This window comes from Oncorhynchus kisutch, linkage group LG6 (genome assembly GCF_002021735.2).
Source record: "Oncorhynchus kisutch isolate 150728-3 linkage group LG6, Okis_V2, whole genome shotgun sequence".
NCBI lineage: Eukaryota > Metazoa > Chordata > Actinopteri > Salmoniformes > Salmonidae > Oncorhynchus > Oncorhynchus kisutch.
In genome coordinates this window covers 26,498,406-26,510,054 of record NC_034179.2, presented here as the reverse complement: position 1 = coordinate 26,510,054, position 11,649 = coordinate 26,498,406, and the positions used below count along the sequence as shown (strand labels likewise).

The following is an 11,649-nucleotide window of genomic DNA, read 5'->3' as shown; positions in this document are numbered from 1 at the left end:
AACTGCCTTGAGTGCCCCTCTTCATTCTTGAATAATTCAAAATCCTTTTACCAATTAATGTTTATTTAATACATTCTTGAAATTAATTATTTTAATAATGGAGGTAGACTTGTATCTAGAAATATACTTAACAAAAATATAAATTCAATAATTTCAAAGATTTTACTGAGTTATAGTTCATATAAGGAAATCAGTCAATTGAAATTCATTAGGCCCTAATCTATGGATTTCACATGACTGGGCATTGATGCAGCCATTGGTGGACCTTGGAGGGCATAGGCCCACCCACTGGGGAGCCAGGCACAGCCAATCAGAAGGAGTGTTTCCCCATAAGGTCTTTTTTACAGACACAAATACTCCTCAGAAATACCCCCCATGTGGTCTGCGGTTGTGAGGCCGTTTGTACGTATTGCTAAATTCTCTAAAATGACGTTGGAGGGGGCTTATGGTAGAGAAATTAACATTAAATTCTCTAGCAACAGCTCTTGTTGACATTCCTTCAGTCAGCATGCCAATTGCACGCTCCCTTAACTTGAGATCTGTGGCATTGTGTTGTGTGGCAAAACTGCACATCTTAAAGTGGCAATTTATTGTCCCCCAGCACAAGGTGCACCTATGTAATGACCATGCTGTTTAATCAGCTTCTTGATATGCCACACCTATCAAGGTGGATGGATTATCTTGGCAAAGGAGAAATGCTCACTAACAGGGATGTAAACAAATTTGTGCACAACATTTGAGAGAAATATACGCATATGGAACATTTCTGGGATTTCTTTTTTCAGCTCATGAAACATGGGACCAACACTACATGTTGCGTTTAAATTTTGTTCAGTGAATATATATTTGGGGAATGTATGTCCATGTTCTCTGTTACTGTGTTTTTCTTTTTAGGTGAAAAAAGGTATTTATTTAATAGGAAATGCCTTGACTGTGGATCCAAACTGTGTTCATGAAAGTCTAAAGCCATCATAAGATAAAGTCTCAAAATATTGGAACTTTAAAGACTCACTGACTAAAAAATGTATAAAAAAGAGGTCTCAAATGCTGCTGTCTCTTTAAATATTCCTGCTGTAATTCCTGGAGCATGCATTTGGCTATGAAAAAGACACAAAGCTTGTGGGTCTTCAACACAAAAAAATCACATGGCAAAACTTCCCCAGACCTTGAATTATAGACCAGCATCATCTTGGATGTTACACCTGCAGAGAGCCGGAGGCTCAGAGGGCTCAATATGGATTTGTCTGGGTAGAGGAGCAACACCATGTTTCTCAGCCTAGATTCACAGACTCTTCACTGAGTTATATGCCTATAAACATTTCTTCATCCATTTGTATTTTTTTATACATAGAGCTGTAAGCAGAGAATGCTTTCATTAGTCCTGTGGATGGTATGGGTCTCCTCGGTCTGCTTTCTACAATGCAGGTAAGATACATAATTGTCTTGCCTTTTGGCTTAGTAAGTACTTATTGTTTTATTATAGCTTGTGGTTGTTTGAGTAAAACTAAAAGGAGACTAAGAAAAATGAAAATGTTGTTTCAATGTGCATTTGTGTAAACTGAAGAAATAGAGATCATCTACTTTTGAAGTGAGAAGTTGTTCCATGGGGAATGTGCAATGTTTTCCCAATTATATGAAAATCACAGAGAAATAAAATCATTTTTTTCACCTTGAAAGGTTCATATGTTCTACAAGATATATTTTTTAAATGTGCCTAAAAATAATACATGTATAATAGATATTAAATAGATTTTGATGAGCTAATCATGTTGATCATCATACATTGCATTTTGTAAAATAATGACCAATAACTGTAGGATATTTATTTGGACTGTATACTAAAAGGTGTAGTTATTCCTCCAAACTTTGCAGACTTTTACCCTGTATTAAATATTTATTCATAAACAACTCTACATTTAGCTTAACAAATTTAATCGATTCTGCTGTTAGTCTAATGCATTGGGACTAGACCGTAGAAGTCCTACACTTAAAGTAGGATCATCTATGAAAGAAAACCGCTGATAGAGGGAGCAAGGTGATTTGGAATGTTGGGAAAGACACAGTGGAGAGATGATTTTGTCCAGGGATTAGATATACGCAGTCTACATAAAGGAGAAAGCTACATGACCTGTGTGTTTACTAAAATCAATATAAATGATCACACCAACTCAAATACCATCTCTTAATTGTAATACATGAATATTCCAATTTTATTACAAAAAATAGTCACTACTTTACTGCTTGTGGCTGATTACAAAGAAATAGTAATTACAAAAAGCATATATCGTCCCTACCATTCTTACTCCCACCTTATATTTTCAAAGAAATATGTTTTTGCAGCATATCACTTGTTGAGCAGAGTATGTAACTCTTCACCTTTTATGAATCAAATTCTTTCTATCACATCCATTTATTATGACTGTCTGAAACTGTAGTTGCCCATCAGTTCCAGATAATACTACTCCTGACATTCCTCTCACAGTTTGCTCCTCTTCCTCCCCTCTGGCAGGCCTGGGTCCTGTAAGGAGATGAAGCTACCTAGCAGGGTAGGGAAGGCCCCTTCCCCATCTGACTTTCTGGATAAACTCATGGGAAGGACATCTGGGTATGACGCCCGCATTAGACCCAACTTCAAAGGTATAATGCAGTACATTGTAGATGATAAAACAATACATATACAGTTATAAACATTATGATACAGTACAGTAAAGCCTAAACAGGTGGCTGTAGTACAGTAGCTTTAAATAATATATTTAAGATACAATTGGATATAAATCTGAAAGATTTCCACTTTCATATTATAATTATTTATTTTGAAACTTAATGCCGGAATTACTCAGAGCATTTGTTTTTGGTTAGAAAATTGTCATTTTGCGTTTATGTTAACCCACAGACCTTGGGCTCTATTAAATCCGCGTCGCAGAAGTTCAACCTTACAGTGTGATTTGAAATGTAAAGGCAATATTCCCGCTTTAGCGGAGACTGCATTCACAGTATATGCTGCATGTCAGCTCAATCGGAAATTACCTTAAAATGTTATCTCGGGATCAGAATGAATAGTGCCCCTAGTTCAGTCTGTTTCTCCACAGCCAGCGAAGCCAGCAGATTCCCTCTGACATAGTTCCTCTTTATTTCTCAAGGGTCAAATCTCATCATATATATTTTATACTTGCTGCACATAACTGAAATATGCCAGTGAATGCAATGCAAAGTAACTCCATGCTGATTGTCTATAAATACACACATTTAATTAAAGTAGAATCAATAAATTATACCCTCTTAGGAAATGAGATTATGAAATATTTATGATGTCAGTAGTTGTGAGATGCAATGTACTAATGGGAGCATATTGGAAATGACAACCATTTTATCCTGTCTGTTTGTGATTACTCAATCTAATACAAGACAGCTTGCCACATTATAAACTGTGTAAACACATCCACCGCTATGCAGTCAATCATCTCTAAAATGAAAGGCCACCACCTTCTCCCTACATCCCTACTCAAAACCTGCTCATCAAGCCTGCTTATGTTTCTCATCACCCTGATCAACAAGTCCCTGCTGACCGGAGAGGTACAGTACCACCAATCTTCAAAACAGCTGCAGTCACCCCGTTACTGAAGAAACCCAACCTTGACCAGCACATCCTATCCAACTACAGGCCCATCTCCAACCTCCCCTTCCTATCAAAAGTACTGGAGAACGTGGTTGCAAACGAACTTCAATCTCATCTGTCATCTAATCAGTTGTAAAAGTTTTTCCAATCTGACTTCTGGCCCTTGCACAGCACCGGAACAGCTCTGATTAAAGTTACCAATGACCTGCTGATTGCTGCTGATTCTGGATCTCCAAACATCCTCCTTCAAAATGGTCATGCTTGTATTTAAAGCCCAGCGACCTCATCTCAATCAGCGAGCCACCTTGCACTCTCTGCTCCAGCCACTCCCTACTGCTCAAGACACGTCTCCGAACTATGGGGAACCGACCCTTCTGGTACCTTGCCCCTCGCCTATTGAATGCTCTCCCTGGCCATCTGAGAGTTGCACCATCACTCTGAACTTTTAAAACGGGCCTTAAAACCCACTTCTACAGACTGCATTTTTGATAGTCCTAGTCCCAATCTAAAATGTATTTAGCACCAAGCACACTATTGCTGTTTTATCTGCCTTGATTCTAAATGCATGTTGTTTTTATTGTATATATACAGTATCAAAAATAACTCTAATGAAAAGCTTTATACAAATGTATTATTATTATACTGAACAAAAATATAAACGCAACAATTTCAACAATTGTATAGTTAAAATTCATATAAGGAAATCAGTCAATTGAAATTAATTAATTAATTAGCCCCTAATCGATGGATTTCACATGATTGGGCAGGGGCACAGCCATAGGTGGGCCTGGGAGGGCATAGGCCCATTCACTTGGGAGCCAGGCCCACCCACTGGGGAGCCAGGCCCAGCCAATCAGAATGAGTTTTTCCCCCACAAAAGGGCTTTATTAACGACAGAAATACTCCTCAGTTTCACCAGCTGTCCGAGTGGCTGGTCTCAGACGATCCTGCAGGTGAACAAGCCGGATATAGAGTTCCTGGGCTGGCGTGGGTACACGTGGTCTGCGGTTGTGAGGCCAGTTGAACGTACTGCCAAATTCTCTAAAATGACATTGGAGGCAGCTTATGGTAGAGAAATGAACATTCAATTCTCTGGCAACAACTCTGGTGGACATTCCAACAGTCAGCATGCCAATTGCACGATTCCTTAAAACTTGAGATCTGTGGCATTGGGTTGTGTGACAAAACTGAACATTTTAGATATTTTTTATTTCACCTTAATTTAACCAGGTAAGCAAGTTGAGAACAAGTTCTCATTTACAACTGCGACCTGGCCAAGATAAAGCAGAGCAGTGCGACACAAACAACAACACAGAGTTACACATGAAATAAACAAGCGTACAGTCAATAACACAATAGAGAAAAAAAGAAAGTCTATATACAGTGTGTGCAAATGGCGTGAGGAGGTAAGGCAATAAATAGGCCATAGTAGCGAAGTAATTACAATTTAGCAAATTAACACTGGAGTGATAGATGAGCAGATGGTGATGTGCAAGTAGAAATACGGGTGTGCAAAAGAGCAGAAAAGTAAATAAAAACAATATGGGGATGAGGTAGGTAGGGTGGGCTATTTACAGATGTGCAATGTACCGCTGCAGCGATCGGTCAGCTGCTCAGATAGCTGATGTTTAAAGTTAGTGAGGGAAATATAAGTCTCCAGCTACAGCGAGTTTTGCAATTCGTTCCAGTCATTGGCAGCAGAGAACTGTAAGGAAAGGCGGCCAAATGAGGTGTTGCTTTACCTAGCATAGACTTATAGATGACCTGGAGCCAGTGGGTCTGGCGACGAATATGTAGCGAGGGCCAGCCGACTAAAGCATACAGGTCGCAGTGGTGGGTGGTATAAGGGGCTTTGGTGACAAAACGGGTGGCACTGTGATAAATGGATGGCACTGCATCCAGTTTTCTGAGAAGTCGAGGATCGGTAGGATAGTCAGTTTTACGAGGGTGGCGTCAGTGAAGGAGGCTTTGTTGCGAAATAGGAAGCCGATTCTAGATTTAATTTAGGATTGGAGATGTTTAATATGAGTCTGGAAGGAGAGTTTACAGTCTAGCCAGACACCTAGTTATTTGTAGTTGTCCACATATTCTAAGTCAGAACCGTCCAGAGTAGTGACGCTAGTCGGGCGGGCGGGTGCGGGCAGCGAACGGTTGAAAAGCATGCATTTGGTTTTACTAGCGTTTAAGAGCAGTTGGAGGCCACTGAAGGAGTATTGTATGGCATTGAAGCTTGTTTGGAGGTTAGTTAACACAGTGTCCAAAGAAGGGCTAGATCTATACAGAATGGTGTCGTCTGCATATAGATGGATCAGGGAATCACCCGCAAGAGCAACATTGTTGATATATACAGAGAAAAGAGTCGGCCCAAGAATTGAACCCTGTGGTACGCCCATAGAGAATGCCAGAGGTACTGACAACAGGCCCTCCGATTTGACACACTTAATGCTGTCTGAGAAGTAGTTGGTGAACCAGGCGAGGCAGTCATTTGAGAAACCAAGGCTGTTGCGTCTGCCAATAAGAATACGGTGATTGACAGAGTCGGAAGCCCCGGCCAGGTCGATGAAGACAGCTGCACAGTACTGTCTTTTATCGATCGCGGTTATGATTTCTTTTAGTACCTTGAGCGTGGCTGAGGTGTACCCGTGACCAGCTCGAAAACCGGATTGCACAGCGGAGAAGGTATGGTGCGATTCGAAATGGTCAGTGATCTGTTTATTAATTTTGCTTTCGAAAGACTTTAGAAAGGCAGGGCAGGATGGATATAGGTTTATAACAGTTTTGGTCTAGAGTGTCACCTCCTTTGAAGAGGGGGATGACCGCGGCAGCTTTCCAATCTTTAGGGATCTCGGACGGATTGGTAATGGGGGTTGCAACAATGGCGGAGGATAATTTTAGAAAGAGAGGGTCCAGATTGTCTAGCCCAGCTGATTTGTAGGGGTCCAGGTTTTGCAGCTCTTTCAGAACATCTGCTATCTGGATTTGGGTGAAGGAGAAGCTGGGGAGGCTTGGACGAGTTGCTGTGGGGGGTGCAGCGCTGTTGGCCGGGGTTGTGGTAGCCAGGAGGAAAGCATGGCCAGACGTAGGGAAAAGCTTATTGAAATGATCGATTATCGTGGATTTATTGGTGTTGACAGTGTTACCTGGCCTCAGTGCAGTGGGCAGCTGGGAGGAGGTGCTCTTATTCTCCATGGACTTTTTGGAGTTAGAGCTACAGGATGCAAATTTCAGTTTGAAAAAGCTAGCCTTTGCTTTCCTCACTGACTGCGTGTATTGGTTCCTGACTTCCCTGAAAAGTTGCATATCGCGGGGACTATTCGATGCTAGTGCAGTCCGCCACAGGTGGCCTTTTATTATCCCCAGGTTCTTGATATGCCACACCTGTCATGTGGATGGGTTATCTTGGCAAATGAGAAATGCTCACTAACAGGGATGTAAACAAATTTGTGCACAAAATTTGAGAAAAATAAGCTTTTTGTGCTTGTGGAAAATGTCTGGGATATTTTATTTCAGCTCATGAAACATGGGGCCAACACTTTACATGTTGCATTTATATTTTTGTTCAGTATATACAGTAAAATAGTTCTTATTCCATTGTGGGCTGGAATACCATATTATCCCGTCATTAAATAGACCTGACAATGTTTTCAGATCCGTTTTTATTTGCCACAGATGCTCTGCCACAGATATTTTCCTTGAAATATGAATAAATATGTATGAATGATGAATGAACATGTACTGTATGAGTAATGCATTTTACAGTACAGGTTAAGCAATGAAACAATGGTATGTTTCAGAAAATAGTATAGTGAAACACATGAAATTATAATCCAGTATAGATGAGTAGCTGTGTCTCATGGACTATTTTTCAGGTCCTCCTGTGAATGTCACCATCAACCTGTTCATCAACAGCTTTGGGTCCATCACAGAAACCACTATGGTGAGGGCTTTTTATTCTCATCCACCTTTCCTCCAAACAGCGGCTGTTCGCTCACTTTAATAGACTGTCTCTTTTCTACTATAACTACCATAGGACTATCGGCTTAATGTGTTTCTACGGCAACAATGGAATGACCCACGACTGGCCTATAAGGAGTACCCTGATGACTCTCTGGACCTGGATCCTTCCATGTTGGATTCCATCTGGAAACCTGACCTTTTCTTTGCCAATGAAAAAGGGGCAAACTTTCACGAAGTCACCACAGACAACAAACTGCTGCGGATATTCCAAAATGGGAATGTCCTCTACAGTATCAGGTGACCGGTGTCTCTAAAACAGTAGTGTCTCCTCATAATGATATATAAGAGTACGATTGTGTTATTTATAACATGTGATCAGTAACAATAATTATCAACGCTCAATTTGAGGCCACAAGTAATATTAGTGTACAAAGCTCCCCATATCTGTCTTCTATTCACCCTCTCACTATGTGCTTCTGGTTCTGTGAGTCAGGTTAACTCTGATCCTGTCCTGCCCTATGGATCTGATGAACTTCCCTATGGACATTCAGACATGCTCTATGCAGCTGGAAAGCTGTGAGTTTTCTATTACCTCTTTTTTATCCATTCTTTGCACTCGGCTAGTTTCACTTCCTGGTGCCTCTTTTTCCCCATTCTCTACACTTGACTAGACAGGCTTTTGATGTTGACAACTTTATAAATAAACTTGCCTCTCCCTCTGTAGCAGGCTAGATCATGAATAAAAGAAACCCGTGTTCTCCCTTCTCCTCTGTGCTCTAGTTGGCTACACCATGAATGACCTGTGTTTCCAGTGGCTGGACATTGGCCCTGTGCAGGTGGCTGATGACCTGATGCTTCCTCAGTTTGTGTTGAAGGAGGAGAAAGACTTGGGCTACTGCACCAAACACTACAACACAGGTAGATTCTGGGCTCTCAATGGAATGTTATTGCCACAGTTTGCTTCATGACAATGTCTTCATCTCTAACCATCTGGCATCTGCTGGCAGGTAAATTTGCCTGCATCGAGGTAAAGTTCCACCTGGAGAGACAGATGGGTTACTACCTGATCCAGATGTACATCCCCAGCCTGCTAACCGTCATCCTCTCCTGGGTCTCCTTCTGGATCAACATGGATGCGGCCCCAGCTAGAGTGGGCCTTGGTATCACCACAGTGCTCACCATGACAACACAAAGCTCTGGGTCCAGGGCATCCTTGCCTAAGGTAAGAGAGGAAATGTTTGATATTTTATTTTGCTCAGGTGTTCTAGCTGGACAAGCTACATGCATTCAATCAAAATTGATTTCAAAAGATTATTTAATTCAGAAAATGCCAGTTACCAGTTTTATACTTAATACCTAACCATCACAGGTTATTTCAGTTGTTTACCTGCATGTTGAAGTTCTAACACATATTCATCTGTTTGTAGGTGTCTTATGTGAAGGCCATTGATATCTGGATGGCTGTGTGTCTTCTTTTTGTGTTTGCTGCACTGCTGGAGTATGCAGCAGTAAACTTTGTCTCACGACAGCACAAAGAGTTCTTCAGACTGAGGAAAAAGATCAAAGAACAACAGCGGCAGAGAACTGTGAGTACGAGACCCTGTGCAGCCCACTCCCTCAGGCTGCTGTCACCTGCTATTCCCTCTATGCCCTGTGTCGTGGACATTTCCTCTATTTACCAAATCATGGGAGCAAACCACACACACAAGTCAGAGTTAGTTATCAAAGTCCATCTTTAATTATATAAGCTCTATAGCATTTTCTGTGACTCTCAGATAAATTCAGTGTCTCTCAATGAATTTTCTGAGAGCCCCCTTACAATGCAACTGAGATCCTTTAATAGCAAAGAACACACATAGTCAGACAGCATAGACATAATTCATCGTTCAGCTTTGTCTCCTTTCTCAAACCCCAGAACCATAAACCAATCCTCCATATCAACAGGCATATATCAAATTGTCATTTAGATACAACCAACCCTAAATACAAACAATCCTGGACAATCTCACTGATTGAGGCTATAGGTTAAGATAGAAACAACATTAGAGGGAGCATAGAATGATTCCAGACACTGCCACCCTCCTTTCCCCACTGGGAAAGGTAGGGAGTAAAAGACATGTTTACACATGATGACACTTTGACCTCTCCCCTCTCTGCGGCCCATGCAACTTAGTTTTGACATAGAACAGATAACTGCAACCTCGCCACAGTATTATACAAAAATACCATTCTGATGAGAAGTAACTTACACACATTTGATGAATATAAGACATCTTACAAATGTTACCAACAAATTCTGAATCTTCCACGACACCTGTTATGCAGCAGCAACACAGTTCAGCTGGCTGTTGTATCATGCTGGGAGATCCACAGATCTGTTCTAAATTCAAGTCATTTTCTTCCTTCTTCTAGCCATTATTGCTCTACTCAACAGCATGGCTTTCCGTTTCACTTTGGACCTCAACATAAACAAGTAACCCAAAAGAGTGATCAAAAAAAGAATTATCTGGAATTATTGAACTGACTTGTGGTAGTAGTTTATCTGTAGCTCCACAGTTAGCCTTCCACTATATTATGAAAATTCCCAATACTTTTCCCTGACACCTCCATCTAGATCAGTTCCAGGGACCAGATAGTCTACTGTTTTACCTAAGTCTCATCTTATTTTGAAACCTTTACACATTCAGTTGGTATTTCTCAGACTCTGTTAACCTACTTGAATGTCATCAGTAATGTGTCACTGCATGTTGTTTAGATTGAATCACAGTATTCTCGTGTGCCTGCTAAACCTCCATGTTGCTCTGGCTCTATCAGCAGGGAAGTGGAACTCGTGAGAGCAGCAAAGTGAAAGGTAACAACGTGCCAGGCAACAACACCTGCCAGGGGACCTTGTCTGGCCCTCAGCAGTGCAGTGTCTGTGCCAGGGTAAAAACTCCTACTTTTCTCACATTGACTGGAGTCTAGTTTAATGGGGATAGTCCACTGTTTGTTCACTTAGAAAAACAAAATGGTAGATCTCACAGTGATACGGTTGTCATCGCTATCTGTTTAATCTCTCTCATGTGAAATGTATTCATCACAAAATCCAAGTCCTTTTTTACTTTGCCACTCTTGAATAATTATAATACTGTATGTGGCAAGAAATGTGGAGAAAATGTTTCAGGTTGAGGGTGACAGACATATTTGACCCTTTTCCTTTTGTTCTTTCCTAGGAGCAGGAACTGACAGAGCAGAGTCAGGCCTATTTTCTCCATAGTTATGGAGCAGCAGAAGATGCACCACCAGAGATGGACGCCCCAATCTTTCAGGCCTTACCTCCTGGGTTTCCACTGTATGACATCCGCAGGCGGTTTGTAGATCGGGCAAAAAGGATTGACACTATATCCAGGGCTGTGTTCCCTCTGAGTTTCCTTTGCTTCAATGTTTTCTATTGGCTCACGTACAAAGTGCTACGGAATGAAGCCATCCGAGCTACTCTGTGACAAACCAACATCTGTGGACTGAATTATAGCACTAGAATCTAGTCTTCCACAGAACACTTTGAGACAGTGTTGGAGATCCATCAGCTGTGCCAATGGATAAATAACTGACTGCATGTCCAGTTCCATTCATTCTTTTATGAAAGTAAGCAAACTTGATGTCTCTTCGAAGTGTCATCCTTAATTTTTTTTTACAATTCCAATGGAACGCACTAATGGCATATAAGCCTTCTTGCACTATGGATACTTTCAATGTCACCCCCATGGAGGGCACAAGTCCAGATATTGAAGCAGGACTGCATGGAAAAATATATATTTTTTTGTATTTCAGAATTGTATTTATTTTGTACTCTTGTGGATTGCCACATTACCGTATTGGCAAATCATAAACCCCTACAAATATATTGATTTCAACATATGGTACACTTTATGTAATTGTACATTATTGGTACAGAAGTGAATGCTGGACATATTGAATTGTCTAGATAGGCAATGTCCTTGATTATCATACTGTGTCAAGTATTGACTTTGTCATCCTCAATTAAACAAATCAAAAAGCCAAATTAATGATTAGTGTGAAAATGAATCACTGCTGTT

At 40.9% G+C, this 11,649-nt stretch overlaps 1 protein-coding gene across 1 annotated transcript; it reads left to right on the top strand.

The window, feature by feature from the left end:
* Nucleotides 1–2,521: 2,521 nt before the first annotated feature.
* Nucleotides 2,522–11,615, top strand: LOC109891766 (glycine receptor subunit alpha-4-like). The gene is made up of 9 exons (XM_031825902.1): nucleotides 2,522–2,637; nucleotides 7,486–7,553; nucleotides 7,647–7,870; nucleotides 8,067–8,149; nucleotides 8,354–8,491; nucleotides 8,581–8,795; nucleotides 9,001–9,276; nucleotides 10,361–10,498; nucleotides 10,786–11,615. Exons 1-9 carry the CDS (start codon nucleotides 2,529–2,531, stop codon nucleotides 11,053–11,055), a joined length of 1,521 nt encoding a protein of 506 aa, XP_031681762.1. The 5' UTR covers nucleotides 2,522–2,528; the 3' UTR covers nucleotides 11,056–11,615.
* The last annotated feature ends 34 nt before the right edge of the window (nucleotides 11,616–11,649 follow it).

Excerpts from the sequence above, each read along its gene's own strand:
- LOC109891766 (XM_031825902.1), top strand. The coding sequence starts at position 2,529 with ATGAAGCTACCTAGCAGGGTAGGGAAGGCCCCTTCCCCATCTGACTTT. Across the intron at positions 8,796-9,000 it reads CCAGGGCATCCTTGCCTAAG|GTGTCTTATGTGAAGGCCAT; the intron begins GTAAGAGAGGAA and ends ATCTGTTTGTAG. Across the intron at positions 10,499-10,785 it reads AGTGCAGTGTCTGTGCCAGG|GAGCAGGAACTGACAGAGCA; the intron begins GTAAAAACTCCT and ends GTTCTTTCCTAG.